Here is a 19,243-nt window from a genome sequence, read left to right on the forward strand (position 1 = left end):
CGTCACGTAGTGGACACATCTATAATTTTTGACTTGATGTATATTGAGCTTCAAGATGACGCGCATCAGCTAGATAGTTCCAAAATGGCAATGCTATGTTGACAGAAGCTGATCGGAATTCAAGTGTTTAATGAAACACTTGTGTAATTAAACTATGATATTGGCTCAAGATAAATTATTTGAAATGTTCGTGTTTCTATTTTGCAATGCAGTGTTTAATATTGAAGTGTTGTAACAGTTGAAGAAAATATTTTACTATGGTATGAATCAGATCAACATGGCATAAAGGGAACCAAATTATGCACTGGTCAGTCAATTGTAACCACGCCCACCCGCACAGATCTTGGGAATAGCGGGGACTTTGACTTTCAGTACAGCCAACACCGGCTAAATTCCATGCCATGCGGGGACGAACAGTTGGTAAAATCCCCACCAAAGTCCCTGCACCCCGGGGACTCTAGGTAAGGCCAATTACCCGCTATATTTAAAGCAGACAAAACCACCGCATTCACCCGGCAATGCGGGGCCACCTGAAAAGCATAAACGCAACCCATTTCACCGGCTATTCCCAGTATATCCCCGGACCTGGGGTGGCCGTGGTTACAATTGACTGGTGCATTAATATCACAATTTTAAAAAAAATCTGAAATACCCTACTGTACTGTAATATATGTTTTTAGTCTAAAATAATAGACGTGTTATACGGGATTCTTCCAATCCCTAACGTCTAAACGGGAATGTGCAAAAAACGGGGGTGTTTTAAAAATATTGAAATTGTTTTAAGTGAAGTTTTTTATGGTTGAAATTGATCATAAAGAGTTATACTCATATTTCACCATGTAAGTGAAATGTTATTTTGCACTAAACAAGCATTTAATGCATAAAGACAAGTTGCTTACCTTTTTGATAAAACGAAAGTTGACTGACACAGACAAACAATTATGCGAAGGAGAACAACTCGATACAATCGTAATAGCTCGGCCTCCTCCGAGAAAGCTTCGAGATAGACCTCGTTATACAATCGTAACAACTCGGCCATGGCCGAAATGTTCCGAGTGATTTAAAACTGTGCCCTAAAGCCTTGCAGGTGCCCTTCATGTATATATCGTTATGTTTTGACAGAATGAAATGAAGAAAAGCCGTCAAACTCATAATTAGAAGTTGGATATTTATTTTTTTGTATACGGAACTAATATAAAATAACATTATCTGGTAATATTTTTTGTTTTTATGATATTTTATAGACGCTATATGCTTTAACCAGGAATCTTGATCGGAACAACTACCCACTTTTGATACTAAACAATTTGTACGTGAAGGATTTGCCATATCAAAAATCTAAAAAAAATCCGTCAACGTACAATTATTTGGACTATATATGACCGCTATATATGTTCTATGCAGAAAGATGACAACTGTGACGCAGATGCAAGTTGTTTCGAGTTATTATCATTATTTTTCACATCAATCTTTGCAACAATTATTAACATCTACTAATGGTACGAAGCAAAACGACGTTATTGTTTTTTTGGATTTTCACTAAGTTTGTATTTCCGTGTTTTACTGCAACTTACATAGTGGGTGACCTTTCACCAGATCATGCAGATGCATTTCAGTCATTAATTGTATTGCGTTAAATTCAGCCAATAAGACCACAAGGTGATGATGTTATTCAATTAATTATAATTAATTCTCCTTTTTAGCACTAACAATCCATTGTAAAACTCCAGTGTGATGCCATAAATCCCGTCCGCCATCTTGGATAAACCGGGTCATTTTGGGTCATGCCATTAACACTTCATATTTTGATGATTCTACTTAAAGAGTCTACAGTATGATATATATTTTAAAATATTTCGATAGTTCAAAGTATTGAATTAATTCTGTTCAGCAACAATGTACTTCAGTATTCAGTTCGAAACATTTACGGATTTATTTTTATCGATACAGTAAAATGGCCGAGGAGTTGGGTCGGTATGAAATGCATACAACAAAGAAATAGTGTAACGCATACAACATAGGCAAAGAAGGGTTTTCACATTTGCATACAACATACACAAAGAAGGATGTTGAGAAACGCATACAATATAGAATAAGAACAAAAATATTGACATTGAAATATTATTGTTAAAATCAATAAATTATTATGTTTATGAGTTTAGTCAAGTGAAAAATAGTTAATTCACTTTATTTTTGAATTTTGCTTTTAGAATTAAAACCTAATTGATTGTGTGTAAACTTTTTGTTTTGTTTGAATAGGGAAAAGAACCTTATTTCAAATCATTAAATTTGGTTTAATGGTTTAATATCTAGATTTATAAAGAAACAATTTATTATTTCTTTTATGAAAACTTTGAAATCGGGGAAAGCAAAGACAGGGAACAACAATAACAAAATATAAATTTTAAGATTACCTGAAGAAGCATGAGGATTATAAAACCAAACACAGAAATACTTTTAATAACTTTCATTTCATCATAAGATGAAAAACTAAACCATTTTTTGGTAGTTGTAAAAATGTCTGAATTGATGATTTGTATTGTAATAGGTGAAAATAGGATTTATAATTTCTTACCATTATTGCAAAATGAGAAATATAGATAATTATTAATATATTTTGTAAAGGGATAAACCTCAGATGTTAAATTTGTTTAATAGTTTAACTTTTAATGCAAAAAAAACAACATTTGATCTTTCCGTATCCAATACATTCATCAGAACAAACAATCCCAAATATATAAACTGATCCTTTTGAAATTATAAATTGAAAGGAGAAATGAGTAAAAAGGGTAGGTATATATATTTCGTGTAGTAAATTTGGTTATTCTGTTAGATTAAATTTATAGTTATTACATGTGCATATTATATTGATTGCAATATTTGTGATTGGAATAAATTTATCTTTTTTTTTATAAACAATGGCTTTAGTGATAGGACATAGTCAGACAAAATATTTGTCAGAGTGCTTGGATAAATCGTGTTATAGTGTTTTCTTCCCAATAAAATGAGTTGAGAAATAACAATCCTTTGATTTCATTTATTGACTTCCTTATTATAAACTCCCCAAAATTCTGAGACAATACTCCTATTATCCATGATAGCAGGTGCTATGCAATCGTTTGTTTGTTCTTTATTCACACATCGTTAATTTAAGGGATGCCATAAAGATAGGTGTTAGGTGACAAATGAAAAATATATAATGAATCATGATTATGTCATTAATGAATCATAATTATGTCATGTGGACACCTTATGGCAGATAATACACATAAGTAATCTCTAATAACTGGTATTTTACTGGACAAGTGACCCTTAATTTTATTGGATAAGTGACCACTACCAATCTGTATATAGTACACAGTTTCTGTGTATTGATCTTAATCTTTATTGAATTTGATGATTTTGTAAATCTAGACAACACATTAAGTTTAACGCCAAAGAAAATACAAAATCCCGGGAAAGCAAAAAACACATTTTTTTACTCTGCATTAACGCCAAAATTACTTATTAAACATCAAGGACTCCAAAGCAGGAAAAAAATATTTTTTTTTAAATTAAAGTTTGAGGCAAATTGAATTCATAAAATCCCTAAAATAGAACCATTACCAGAAAAAGAAAAATGTGAAAGCTTTGTATATCTTGAAAACATAAGAAATTATATTGAACCAGTTTCAGAAATGTTTCTTACTGGTCAACCTTAATTTGACTGTTAATGACAAAAACTTAACAAAAAGCTTTCTTTGAAACATATGGAAGCAGCACATATTTTGTATAGAACACATTTACTTAGTACGTAACTATATAATGTCTCCCACTTTTCGATGAGGATGAAGAACGGTGGAAATATAATTTTAAAATGAACCCAACAATTTCGCCTACATGTCAAATTCACCACACCCGTAAAGACCAACAAATATTGTGTTAACACACCTTCAGATAATTCAACAACCACTGAGAAATTTCTGTGTTTTTCATGCAATATTTAAGTAAAAAAATACTCATTATAGTAAACAAATGAATGTACATTTATCATGTGTAAACCTTTACATCCCACATGCTTCTCTGTTGTATTCATCATTTTTTATATAATATATTTATGCAAATGTGTTGTTCATTTCGGACACAGTTTATAATTGTTACATATAATTTACAATAATTCTTAAAAATACATGTATGTCTTTTATCAAATACCAGGCGCTTTACTATACTTATGAGAAATTATTTATATAGATTTTTTTTTTTTAAGTTTCTGATGTATTGTAATCAGTGTGACATGATATGTTTCTGTTTCCTAAATGTACTTATATACTTGTAGTATACACAATGAATACAATCTTTATTTTATCCAATTGCAAAGTTTTCATAAACTTTTTGTTTCCTTCAAGCTATTAAACCAATTTTAATGATTTCATATAAGGATATTTTCCCTATTCAAACAAAACAAAAAGTTTGAAAAACAAATCAATTATGTTTTAGTTTTAAAAGCAAAATTCAAATATAAAGTTAATAAACTATTTCTCACTTGACTAACCTCATAAACATACTAATTTATTGATTTAAACAATAATATTTCAATGTCAATATTTTTGTTCTTATTCTATATTGTATGCGTTTCTCAACATCCTTCTTTGTGTATGTTGTATGCAAATGTGAAAACCCTTCTTTGCCTATGTTGTATGCATTACTCTATTTCTTTGTTGTATGCATTTCATACTGCGCCCGAGGAGTTCCGAATGCAGTTTGATATTAATGTAGTGGAACTATTTCCATGTAGTTGTCGATATTAGCGAAAGGATTTATCAATATAAATATTTGATTTGAGAACCAATTGTCAATAAATTATACATTACCCACTTCTCTCACTATTCGCCCAGATATTTTAGAAAAAAAACTATGTAACAGCCACCTTAAGTCAGCTGTGTATTCAAAACAATGATACGAACTATTACTGAGCGCATTGATGTTCTTTGGCTTGTAGTTGGATCGCGGTCCCTAGACTTACCGAAATACGATTATTTACCGAAAGACGGATAAAATTACCGAAAGACGCATGAAAGTTACCGAAAGACGCCTTCTAATGCATTTATTTTATTGTTTTTATATTAATATTATACAAATACATTACCAAACCAAATTTTAGAGAAAAATATAATGATGTAATAGGCAGTTGAAATTTCAGTGTTCGAGATCGAATTCCGCGTGCCGACTCGCCAACCGAAAGATAGATAAAAGCTTCCAAAATAATCAATTATTCCAATGATGATCTCATAATATTCATATAACTAAAACACACTCATGAAAATGAAAAAGTTCATGAAAATATTTACTTATTGTTCAATAGAATAAAGACAATATGTCAGTGAAATAGTTGTCTCCCTTCGCCAACCGAAATACGATTTAACGCAGGTAAAAATAACTTATGAGTTGTTGTATTATGAAAATGATTATGACTTTGGATTCAAATAATAGCATTTACATTCTTATGAAAATGTTAGATCAATAAACAGCATTTGAAAGTATTTTGGAATATACTTGAAACATTGCCTTTGAAAAAGGTCGAAAATGTCGCTAAAATCATTTTCTTTTAAACTAACTTGGATCTACTGTACAGTATAATACAGGGCTTTCAAATTTTAATTTTTGTTTATATAAAAATTGAAAAAAGAAGTTTTTAAACAGCGAAGTTCTCATCTTCAGATAAATTAGCTTACTTATGGACATTAATAACCAGACCACACCAAATACACAAAATCAGGCGATGTTTAAAACAACATAATTATCACCCGGTATATGACACCCCACAAAGTAGCGGCACGTTTTTTGGGGGACAGTTTGGTATTATTGAAAGTGTGTTAATTTGGGTAAACCCTTTTCGGCTCTGTGACACGTGTTGAGTAAATACCATAATAATTACGCATTACGTGTACATTTATAATTGCGGGTGATTTTCACACAAATTGACAGCTTTATTTGAAGGTTCATAAAAAACAATCGCGAGTAAAAAGTTATTGCTGTAAGTATTAAAGAAGTCCAAATTAATAGAACTTTACACTCTGAAATCATTAATGATGGATGAGTTTCCTTGTGCTATATGTGCTGTTGACTGTAGTAGTGATCAATGCATACATTGTTCTAATTGTAGGAATTGGGTTCATGCTAAATGTTCGGAATTGTCCGAGAAAGACCTCAAGTCATGGAGTGCCAAAAACCTCAAATTTGTTTGTAAATCGTGTGCATATAGTGGATTATCATATGATGCCGGAGCTGCACTTGCAAGGTAAGTACCTGCTATATTGAAGGAGTAGACATATCTTATTCCTAATAGAAATATATCAAGGCCGAAATATGAACAGTGTTTTAACATGAAATAATTTGGAAATATTTCATGTAATTTTATTATGTGTATGACTTAGTTTTATGAAGCCTCCCATGTTCGATGTTAATCAAATGTATATGTCATGTATGTCATGTATGTAGAGAAATGATGAAAAATAAAATAAAAATTTAGTATTAAGTTAACTGTATATATTTGTCATGTTCTTACTTCACCTTAAACATATCAATAAATCGTATTTCGGTTGAGAACAGGGGAATACTCTTATTGGCAAAATAAAGGAAATTCTTTTGTCAAAAAACTCATTATTTCTAGATATTATTTTTGGCTACAATGTGTAAAATCATCAAATATATACGAATATTAAAAATAAATACAATAGCAAGCGTCTTTCGGTAAATTTCTATCATGTTTACTCCAGTTTAACCATATCCACAAATCGTATTTCGGTTGACGACGGGAGATAACTCTATTTGACTAAAAAAGGGAAATTCTTTTGTCAATAAAGTCATTATTTCTAAATATTTTTTTATAATTTTTGGCTACAATGCGTATAATCATTATATATACAAGATTATTTAAAAATAAATGCATTAGAATGCGTCTTTCGTTAACTTTCATGCGTACTTCGGTAATTTTATCCGTCTTTCGGTAAATAATCGTATTTCGGTAAGTCTAGGGACCCGTTGGATCGGCTGATGTGCCTACTTAGGAAGGGCCCTGAGGGGCACCGTCCAAAAAATGAATCCAATTATACACTGATTCGACACTGGATATTTACATAGCTGAAGTTTGTATCATGTATGAAGTGCTATCGGTTCTTGTGTGTCTCAGTCGGCGGTGTTTAAATTTCGGTTTTGAGGGAGGGGCGCAAGTCAAAAGGTTATGCCCCCTCAGTTACGCCTCCTCTAACTTCAAATACTAGACTCGCACCTGTTGCCGCCCCTGTCTATTTCATAAACCAATCTTATACTGCCCAAGGTGTTCCGATTGGCTCGAAGCTTGTCGGACATGGCCGAGTTGTTACGATTGAAACGATGCGTAAATCTAAGTTTGGGATCCCAGCGCAGAAATTCGGGTTTTTAGCTAACCCATGCAGGCACGTACTAAAGTGCTGACGAGTTAGCTGACAATCTAGAAATGGCCAAAAAGATGTGTTGGTTGGGATCTATTCTATATTTATTGGTTGTTTTAAGGATAGATGTAGCTTCTTCACATTCAACACATGGTAAGTCCCTTATTCAATTTATGCTTACACAATGTATCAGTGGAATTTGAATTTATTCTATTCTTTTAGTCATCACAAAGGGACAGTACTCGAGACTAACTCAGTTATTGTAACGTTCAATTTTTCAAGGGACTCGTTCATGGTTTGTAAAAATGCATTTTTTAGTGGTGGTTGGGAGGGGGGGGGGGGGGGTTATTACGAAATAAGTGGAGGCAAATCGTAAAAAAAAGTGTTAAAGATACTGACGGCTGGAACTGTGCAACAAATGTTGATATATGCTCAATTTATTGTCTTTGAAGTCCACATATTAACGTCATTTAACAAAAGGCTGTAGCGTGGTAGCCACAAGTAGCGTGGTTGGTTGATTAACATTATCACGTAAATAAAATAAAGGTTTATATTTTCGTAAGTCCATGAGGACCCGGGGTCCGGGGAATAACGGGGACATGCTGGTAAAATCGCCGCCAAATGCCCCCGCACCCCAGGGACCCTAGGTAAGGCCCATTGCGCGCTATTTTCGGCGCGAAGACAAAACCACCGCATTCACCCTGCACTGCGTGGCTGCACCTGGAATGTCACTAACACGGCCCATTTCCCCGGCTATCCCCGGACCTGGGGGGTGGGTTGGGGGGGGGGGGCGTTCGTGGTAACATGATTTACTGGTGCATAACCAGGGAAGTATTTTGGTACTTTAAGTTGAGTGGCCTTTTTAGAAATGCTTAATTTGCATAGGTCAGAAACATTCAGAGGTGACACTCCTACTTTAAGCTACACTCTCACAGATTAAACGCTTCCACACCTTTTTTTATTTTTTGGTCTTGGAACGAGCCAGTTAATGCGAAAATGCATCGGAACTAGTGGTATAACACTGCTGACAAAAAATCAGATCGCAGATTTTCATATTCAAGTTAAAAATTGGGTGTTTTATGCATTTTTCTTAAACCATTAGGCCACACCAAGTTAATGTTTAGTTCCTCGGAGTTTTGCCAAAAAAACTTGGAGTGAGCGAGCGAAAAAAAATAAAATGAAATTTTGTCAGTTTTCATAAAAACCGAAGCGAGCGAAGAGCGAAAAATATATTTTTCCTTATATTCAATATAAATGAGAAAGATTGTTCAAGTAATTGCCCTTAAACCCATTTTAATGCCATCTTGAACTGAACCTCTAATGGACATAGGGAAAATGTCGGAATACATATTATTTATTCATCCGTGTTTAGTACAAACATTATATGGATAAATCTAATTTCTTATATAATTAAAATGTACTTTAATATGACGATCATTCATAATAATAAATAACCCTGCTTTTAGTAAAAAGTTTGAAACAACTTATATAAATCTACCTGAATCAGTTTAACATAATATGCAACTGTATTTAGACATAACTTAGGATTGATTTTGGATTTGTAAAAAATGATCACTTACACACTCGCATCAAACATCAGACTCCATATAACATAGACTAAATTTTGTTTTTATTATCACAGGAAATGCAATGACATGTGCTTATTAAAACAAAAAGAACATGAGTATTTTTCAGAGTACTTTTTTTGGTTATTTAGATGTTTTTATGCACCAGCCAATTGTATATGCCCCCCCCCCCCCTAAGTCCGGAATAGCGGGGACTTTGACTTTCGGTCTCTCAAAACCCGGGTAAAATACCCGACCTGCAGGGACACACCGCTGGTAAAATCCCTGCCAAATGGCCCCGCAACCCCGAATACCTATGTGAGGCCCATTCCCGACTATTTTCAATATGAAGACAAAACCACATTCACTAGGCACTGCGGGGCCACCTGAAAGGTAAAAACACAGCCCATTGCCTCTGCTGTACCCGGTATAGCACGGGAACAAGGTAGTCCAAATAATTGTACGTTGACGGATTTTTTTAGATTTTTGATATGGCAAATCCTTCACGTACAAATTGTTTAGTATCAAAAGTGGGTAGTTGTTCCGATCAGGATTCCGGGTTAAAGCATATAGCGTCTATAAAATATCATAAAAACAAGAAATATTACCAGATAATGTTATTTTATATTAGTTCTGTACACAAAAAAATAAATATCCAACTTATAATTATGAGTTTGACGGCTTTTTTTCATTTCATTCTGTCAAAACATAACGATATATACATGAAGGGCACCTGCAAGGCTTTAGGGCACAGTTTTAAATCGCTCGGATCATTTCGGCCATGACCGAGTTGTTACGATTGTATAACGAGGTCTATCTCGAAGCTTTGTCGGAGGAGGCCGAGCTATTACGATTGTATCGAGTTGTTCCCCTTCGTATAATTGTTGTCTGTGTCAGTCAACTTTCGTTTTATTGGAAAGGTAAACAACTTGTTTTAATGCATTAAATGCTTGTTTAGTGCAAAATAACATTTCACTTACATGGTAAAATATGAATATAACTCTTTATGATCAATTTCAACCATAAAATACTTCACTTAAAACAATTTCAATATTTTTTAAAACACCCCCGTTTTTTGCACATTCCCGTTTAGACGTTAGGGATTGGAAGAATCCCGTATAACACGTCTATTATTTTAGACTAGGGAACAAGGGTGAGGGGTGGGCGGGGCAGTGGTTACAAGTGCATTACAATCCCGGATTATGTTGCAAATAAAAACAAAATATAAGGTGATAAACTTAGGCTTACTTATATTGAGGTATATCCAGACCAGTGTTTATATCGCTATTTATTGAAAAGATATTTGTTCAAAACTGTTGCTTTGTCAGAATTTGATCAAAAATGAGCTTGATACATCAATTTGGACCAAACAATGACTCATGTTCCAGTTAAGTTGACCTGTGACATCTTCAGCATCGTCGTAACGAGGTAAAATGTTGGTCCCTTGTATTATGACTTGAATAAAATAGTACTAAGTTGATCATTCCGATTTCCATTCAAATCGAGTCACTAATTACGCAATATAATCGCTACCAGTCTCAGATAACACATGCTTTATTGCGTAATGATTGCTTTAAATAATGATCCTTTAGTGTATGAGACGATCAACAATGACTTCAAGCATGCTCAAAACATATTTATTGTCAAAAATTAGATTTAATTTCCAAACTTCGAGCCACATGTTTATACCGGAAGCGGCCGTTTTGATTGAATTTATTGAACCCATGCTAAACCGATCGATATACAGTATAAAAACACTACGCATCGGTAACTTCCCTTTACAAAAACAAGAAAACTAGCGTAGAAAAATTATACTTGATTATTTTTAGCCTTAAATTATTACCTGAACAAAATCTGCTTGGCGATCAAAATGGAGGTGCGGGCGCACAAAAAAAATAAATATTTTTTTTACATTTTCAAAAAAATAGGAGCGGTAAATCCGCGGAACGAAATATCAATTTGGTGTGGCCTTAGTAACCATTTGAGCCATAAATCATTAATTTTCTAGCGGAAATATGAAATTCTGCGATATGATCTTTTGTCAGCAGTCTAATATCACTGGTTTGCTGATATTTACGCAAGAATTTGCTCATTCCAAGACAAAAATAAAATAATTTGTCAAAACGGTAAATCTGTGAGAGTGCAGCTTTAAATACATGTGATAATAATAATAATAATAATAATAATAATAATAATAATAATAATAATAATATTATTAATAAAAGGTTTCATTGGTGTGTCTAGCCCTCACCCGTGGCACGATGGCAACGAAAAACGACGAAAATTAGTTACATATGCAAATCTGGCATTTCAGAATACATAGCCCATTACTGCCTTCAATGGATGTTGCCACGACGGAACGAATACTTTCCCCATGTTCGAGACTCCATCCAAGAGTTCATCAACCGCCGCCCCGATGGCAGCCGCATCCAGCTGTTTGGGGTCACCGACTACAACTACAAGATACTCGACATCACAAAGTCTAACTCAAGCGAGATATGGTCCAAGAAGCTCTTGGAACTGAAGCCCGGCGATTTTGAGTACAGCCATAATGGAACTGTCTCCTCTGTTCTTCTCAATGCCAACCTGAAGGACTGCTTCGACCATTACCAAGGCTTGACGCAAATATCGGTACTCATAGGTAGGGAACTTTCCTTTAAATATCACGTAGTGATATCCTTTTTTCGGTCATTATAATAATTGATTTGACAACAACAACATACAAGTGTATGTATATATAAGTAACTGTTTTTGCCTACATTGTCTAGAGCTATTGGAATGAGATTCCATTTATTATTTATCATTGTTGACGTATTAAAAACTACTTTGCCAAGAGTAAACCCTGGAAAGTGTTTAAATTACCAAGTAACAAATAAAAATGTTCTGGTATCTTAGGTCCTTCTACCACGATGGGGGTGCTGAATTTTAAGAAATTGACGTTCAAAAGTTTCGTGATTCAAACGGATGTGCCGCCATCCAAAGATTCTTTGGTAACCTTTGCAACCAACCTTAACCACGTGTTCTTAGTATCGGAAAGTGACGAGCTGAACAAACTTATAGCAGAAGGTACACATGTTCAGCTTAGTATGCATAATGATGAATGAATTGTCTTAAGTTTTTATTTCAAGACTATTATTTTAGTTTGCATATGAAGTTGTTAAAGGGTTTTTATGCGTGCTTTTTTAAACTGGATAAAAGGTTTCAGCATAAAGGAACTTTTCATAATCTTTGCGATTAAAAACAAAGATTATCCCTATAGGGGTGCTCATAGTGTACAGAATCAATCAAACTGAAACAGTTCCGTTAAACTTTACACACCAGTCAATTGTAACCACGCCCCCCCCCCCCCCCAGGTCCGGAGAATACCGGGGACGTTGACTGGTTCACTCCCCACTATAATGCACCAGTCAATTGTAATCACGCCCCCCCCCCCCCCCAGGTCCGGGGAATAGCGGGGACGTTGACTTTCGGTCCAGCCAAGCCCGGGTAAAATTCCCGCCCTACGGGGACGAACTGATGACAACATCCCCGCCAAATGCCCCCGTACCCAGGGACCCTAAGTAAGGCGCATGCCTCCGCTATAATTGGCGCGAAGACAAAACCACCGCATTCACCCAGCACTGCGGGGCCACCTGGAAGGTAAAAACATGGGCCATTTCCCCGGCTATACCCCCGGACCTGGGTGGGGGGGGGGGGCAGTGGTTACAATTGACTGGTGCGTTATATGTCATACTTGGTGACTATTGAAAAACTTTGTTTTACAGATACCGAGCATAAATGCAATACTGACAAGTACTGGCGCTCTGACTTTAATACATGTGAAAGCTGTAAAAACAAGTGTAGCCGCGCATCTCTCACTTGCGAAAACCAAGACCTGGCCGTAGAGTGCAAATGTAAGTTGACCATTACTCAGCTATAGTACATGTATAAAAAAACATTTCAAATATTTTTCGAGAAACGGTGATCGATATCTTTAACATAAAGCAGGTACAGGAAAATTGAGAAATGTCATATTAAATATGTATAAAATAAGTATAACTGTATCCATTACTTTGTTGTATAAGATTGTTTAGTACAATATAATTATCCTGTACCTTGGTTGGTTAATACCACGGACCTATAAACCAGGTCCGTGTTAATACTTTGGAAATACCTTTGCCAGTAATTTCGTATAAGAACATTACGTTTGAATTCAGTATAATAGTATTACATTTCTCATGAATTATTGTAGACCAGATAGAAGAATGGACACGGTTAAAACAATCAACAGCTGGTCCAACAACTAGTGATCCATGGGTGAGCAGTCCTTTTGCCCAGGAACCCGAGAAATCGCCAAGCAGTGGCTGGTGGCGCTATCTGGTATGGAGTTTGGGTGGAACACTGGGTGTCGCTACATTGGTTGTTGTGCTGTGCCGGGTAAAGGGGATGAGGAGAAGAAGGGAGGTGAGACCACTTAGCGTTTGTGTTGCTTGAATTTGTTCGTGTTCACTGTTAAGCTACCAGCATATGGTTTCATATGGATAAATGAAGATTGTTACCTTTGTTTAGCAGAACAGAACAGAACAGAACAGAACTTTTATTAGGCATAAACATTAACATGTTCGTAGCCAAATGCATATACATACATTCACGGCGGTAATATAGAACAGTATTGACATTAATATTGTATGAGAAGAGCATAAATTTAAGAACAAATATAAATATAGCTATTCAAATACTAATAAGCAATAATTAAATTAAATTAAAGCACTTTTGCGCTTTTCAGTGGCAATATAAACAAATTTAGCAAGTTTCCTTAATAATGCTGCATTTTCAGAAATTAACAAATTACATAGTTTTTTGTTCTTGGTTGGCCAATGACAATAATATCGTGGTAAGCACATTTGACTACTATCTTTATAAAATGGACGTACAAGAATAAAATGATATTCATCTTCAATCATATTCATATTGCAATATATGAAAACAAGCAAAACTAAGAGGATTTCAATTTTAGAGTATATATGTATTAAAAGTTATATAAATAATTTTGTATAAGAAGTAATACTAACTAGGTTTTTTATCAGAAGCACACTACACAAATTATACTTTTAAAAGGACAGGATCTCTAAGTAAAAAAAATATTGTTGCATCTTTATGTATTTCAAATTAAGTACTTCATTGTTAGGTGACTTAGGTTCATTAAAGTAACCTATGTTTTCCCCTATGATATTTTTCAAATGGATTTATCAGGATTTTTTAAGAATGTTCTAGAATTTTCGAAAAAAAAAATGAATTTTTTAAAGTATCTTTTGGAACATTTTTGTAAGAACAACATTTCAAACTTTTGTTGCAATTATTCTGAAAGTATCGGATATAAATATTGCTAATTAATATAGCGTATTCAGTATTGCATATGGATTTAATAATATTAAATTCTATTTTAATTATATTGACATTTAAAATACCAGAACCAGCGAAAAATTATGTTATCTCTAAGACTTTGGACTCAATTCTTTATTCTTGGTATTTAAAAAAAAACATGCACTTTTACTCCCAAATAAGATTTACCACAATTATTAATATTGTTTTAATATTCCAAAATGGATGAATAAATGTCGAAATCAATAGTTCTTATGAAGGATACCGAGTTTAATTTGAAAGAAATGAGCATAAAACACGGTATTTCTACCCTATGAGACTATAGTAGACCACAGTAAATATTTTAGCATTCACCAATCATTTAGTATTTTTTTGCGTTTTCTGCTATTAAATACACGGTTACAATCTTGTTATCAGTTATTAATATTTTCATAAATGCATTATTTAGTAAGTAGTTAAAGATTTATTAGTCAAAATTGATGTTTGTTATACATGTGTATGTATTGATTTTGTCACTTTAAATTTTAGCATTATTACTGATTTAAAATTTCTTTTTGAGATGACGGCAATGGATGGAAGGCCTAATGAGGAAAGAGGAAATGACCACCGCATGCTGCCAGATAACCGTCCTGTGACGGACACCCAGCCACATGATGATCGACTCTCACGTGAGGCTAGGCCATATGTGGACGGAGGGTTGGAGGTTCAGAGAGAGGAGACGCAACCACTCATGAAAGTAGCTGACGCTATTAAAGGTTGGTTGGCTTGCACTGTGTTGGATGGCTTTCAGTATACTCTGTCGTTACCAACTTAGCCGTCACATAGTTGCAACGAAAAACATTGATATTTAGCTTGACCATATTTATCTCTAACGTTGGCCAGACTCAAATGAAATGTTCAACCGCTGTTAATCGCACTATATTCATGCTTTAAATCAGACACTCTTTAACTGTGTGTTTGTTTCTTTTCACAGCTGCGCCTGTACACAATGGGCCATTCCTGGACATGCATGCAGCTACCAACATTCAACCCTGCCCACCATCTCCACGACAGGAGGCTAACTTGTGACAGCATCTGCATCATAGGAACTATAGCATGTTAGCTCAAAGCATATAGTGTGTTTTAATACGCCATGTGTGTTTCCCGATCCTTATTATAAATAAGGTTGTAATTTTAAGATAGATAGTTTGCAACTCATGTAGAACATGCATTTCAATATATCTCAGTAGTTACTTATTGTTTACTGTATTCGGTTTACAACATGGTAGCTCGCACATTTGCGGTCATTTTGAAATTTTAAGTATTATACATTATAAACTTGTGTGATATACATCCCTTTATGGATTGCATTTTATTCCATGGATAGCTATTTGGGGCCGACAGTGCTTCTATAAAACCCCAATCCCGTTAAAATCATATCGTGACGTTCACTCCATTTCATTACGTCATACATAGCGTAACATAGCGTAACGTCGTAAAGCGGGTATTGGGGATCTGATTTTAATGTTTCAAGTTTCAAGTTTTATTTATAATAAACCAGAAGGGCGTAGACCCATGAGGCATAAAGTGCACAGTGGTGACAAATACAAGTAATATGTGCTTGTGCGGTAACATATTATCTAATAAATTTTATACAAAATTTGATTTAGAGCATGCATACATTTATAAATTAACTGTTCGAGTAAATTCTACTCTTACATTTCGAGTTTATAAAACATCCTCCCTTTCAATCTAAGTGCGGAAATGTAATTACCTAGAGTGTATACAGGAAATATACTAAAGGTAAATAATTTTGATATGGATGTTTGTGACGTTTTATATTCTTATGTTGAACTAGGATGGAAAAGGAAAATGTAATAAATAATTATATATGTATACATTTCAAATTCATTATGTACAATAAACAGTATTTTTCCTCTAGGAATCAACTGCATGAAATTAAGAAGATAATGGGATTGATGATTTACAGTAACCCATATCTACTAGGAACATATTCAGCCAATACCGTTAAAAAGAATTGAAAATGAAGTGTTGATCATAGTTTGTTTTGTAAGAAACCATCGATAAACTACATAGTTTTGATACATTTTATTTTTAGATGCACTTTACATCCTGTATTAATGCTTTTAACTCTTTTGGACATACTGATGTATCACTTGTTTCAAAATATCTCCGAATACCTCAGGAAAATATAACTATTCGTCATTATAATTTTTTAAGAAAAAATGTGTAAAGTAATTACATATAGAAAGTCTAACTATTTTTTTAAGATTTATTAATCAATATTTTATTTAAAGGCCTAGTTTAGGAATGTTTGGCATGATAATCCCCTGCTGGGCATCTTCTGCTAATTGCACTGGTGTCACAGTAGGGGCCAATTTCCTGTGTATTCGTTTATTACCGGCTCAGGGCCATTTAGGGTCCATTTCAATAATAAAACCTCCTAAACTGCACAGCAGGATACGCAGATCAGAGATCTGATAAGAGGGATCAAGGCAAGTAGATTAAGATCAATACATAGAGGTTGTGTACGTACACAGATTGGAGGGGGGGGGGGGTCACTTAAAGAAGGCTTAAACTAGGCCTTTAAGTCAATTATATTAGTTTTACTTTACCGAAAATTGTTTTAATTTTTTTTAACTCTACTTAAAAGAGAATTATTTTTGATAAGGCAACTTATTTAAACTGATTTGAAATGTCATCTTGTTTGATAATACATCTCGCAATAGAGTGTATATACATTGTTAAGATTTGTTCTTCAAATGATTTAATAAACACAATATAAATGAATATATCAACGGTATTGTATATTGTTATTTACTCTTTGATACCGAAATTGCAGAAAAAATACACTTATAGTAAAAACAAAATAATAATCTGGTTTTAGTGAGGTGCAAACCCACGCCGGTTAAGTCAAGAATTTTTTTTAATCGGCGCCTTAACCACTAGGCCACAAAGAATTCTACAAAAGTAAAGGATATTTTGACGTTTTAACAATACATCACGTGCTAAAGGCAAGCAACCAATCACGCAGCAACAAAGCTGTTAATCGCGTTATAAACGCTAATGAAAATTGTTGTCTTCAGAGACGATATTTCAGCAAATATCAACATTTGCTGAAAGTTCTAGCTTTCCCCCGGTAGTCCTTATCATTTGCCACACTCTTTTTCTTCATATAAAAAAATGTGCATTTTATTAAAACATGATCAAGTCCCTTTAAGGCTAGAAATTGGGCTGTCCAGGTGAAGCTTGGATTGATTTTTTTTTAAAATGCATGGATAATTTTCGAACTGAAAGCATGTAATATTTTGTAATCTCCTCAAACGCTCAACGTTCACTGCGGAGTTAATTGTCTTTTTCATAACCCTCTTTTTCCACATAGAAGTCTAAGTACATAAAACCCTCCTAATGGTCAACACGATTTATATTTATTTGACTATGCTAGTTGAGTTCATTTTTTTCAATCGATAGCAGTTCAAAATACCCATACTGATCAACTTAATGGTTCAATTTGGTTAATACATCGATCGTTCGCACATTGAAGTTGAAATGATTTATTTTGTCTGATTATTTTGTCACGTAAACATCATATTTCTATTTCAGTGCTGTAAGAAGTACGCGGTTAATTATCATAATGTGGATCTGCTTTGATTACAAACTATTTTAACTGCAAATTTATTTGCGATTTTATCCATAAATCACCATTGTTAAAATACAAGAGCTTTACATGCATATATGCCAACGATCGCCTGTCAATCAAGGAGCACAAGTGAACATATATACTTGGACAGATAATTTAATTTATCTTAAAATTGTATCGTATTTAAGTTTCATATTCATTTGAAGTCTTAAACTATATCTAAGCAATGGTTAGGATATGACGAGTTTCTATGACGACATCAACGCTACCGTGACTGTCATGCCTTGGGGTTTTGACCCCCCCCCCCCACACACACACATACACACACTCACGCACACCCACCACCACCACCACCATTACCACCACCACCACCAACAACAACAATCATGACAATCTAAAATGTATCAATAAATCCAAATATTATTTCAAAAACATATATTTCAAACATAAGCATTCAATACATGTACCCGAAGCATCACGCGACATAACAAACACTTATAGAGTAAAAAGTAGATACTCGGATATAAACATATTTTATCAGAAAACTTCATAAAGATATTGCTTCAGTTTTAACGGGTTCAAATTTCAGTGGTATGCCGGGCGAAAACTGGAAATGCCAAAAAAAAAATAAATAAGTTCAACAATAATAATATTGTTATCGTTTATTTTGAGAACTTTATTGAAATTAAATGTTCGGCTAGCGGCGCTAGGTTTCAACATTTCATCGCCAATGAGTATTTTCAGTTAAAAAATATATATCTAAAAATGCTTAACCGATATGCTTTAGATATTAAACCTGCTGAAATATTCTTCTCTGTTTTATATCTTTATTTTTATTATTTTTTTGTTTTTGTATTAATTAATTTGCTGGATCAACGTTCCATTGTCATAACCATTTTAGTGCGATTTATATGTATTATTTTGCGCTATTTAATAGTTCGCGGCTATTTGGTCCGTATGTCAAATACATGTTTAGAACATGTCTGAAATAATACAAAAACAAGAAGCCAAGTCAAGAAATAGATGTTATCTGAAGTCGGATAACATAACAAGTAATATAAGCTCTACTGAGCTTTTTACACCGATTTACATACTAGCTCTAACATGCATAATAAATATATTATGCATTTAATAGTATATAAGTCGGTGTTAAAAGCTCAGTAGAGCTTATGTTCCGATACACATGTGCGATTAATAAATAAGTATGCAGTTTGCCCCATTTAAATGAACCTTGATATTGTGGACAAAAATATATATTTTAGACCTTT

At 33.9% G+C, this 19,243-nt stretch overlaps 1 protein-coding gene across 2 annotated transcripts; it reads left to right on the top strand.

The window, feature by feature from the left end:
• The first annotated feature begins 7,033 nt into the window (after positions 1-7,033).
• LOC128243499 (uncharacterized) lies at positions 7,034-17,128 on the top strand. 2 transcript variants are annotated; one of them, XM_052961297.1, is made up of 7 exons: positions 7,034-7,562; positions 11,289-11,615; positions 11,870-12,040; positions 12,739-12,867; positions 13,206-13,417; positions 14,895-15,090; positions 15,309-17,128. In XM_052961297.1, exons 1-7 carry the CDS (start codon positions 7,475-7,477, stop codon positions 15,401-15,403), a joined length of 1,218 nt encoding a protein of 405 aa, XP_052817257.1. In that variant the 5' UTR covers positions 7,034-7,474; the 3' UTR covers positions 15,404-17,128. The 2 variants fall into 2 exon arrangements, with proteins under 2 accessions (XP_052817257.1, XP_052817258.1); XM_052961298.1 differs by having other exon boundaries at positions 7,037-7,124.
• Positions 17,129-19,243: the final 2,115 nt, after the last annotated feature.

This window comes from Mya arenaria, chromosome 8 (genome assembly GCF_026914265.1).
Source record: "Mya arenaria isolate MELC-2E11 chromosome 8, ASM2691426v1".
Taxonomy (NCBI): domain Eukaryota; kingdom Metazoa; phylum Mollusca; class Bivalvia; order Myida; family Myidae; genus Mya; species Mya arenaria.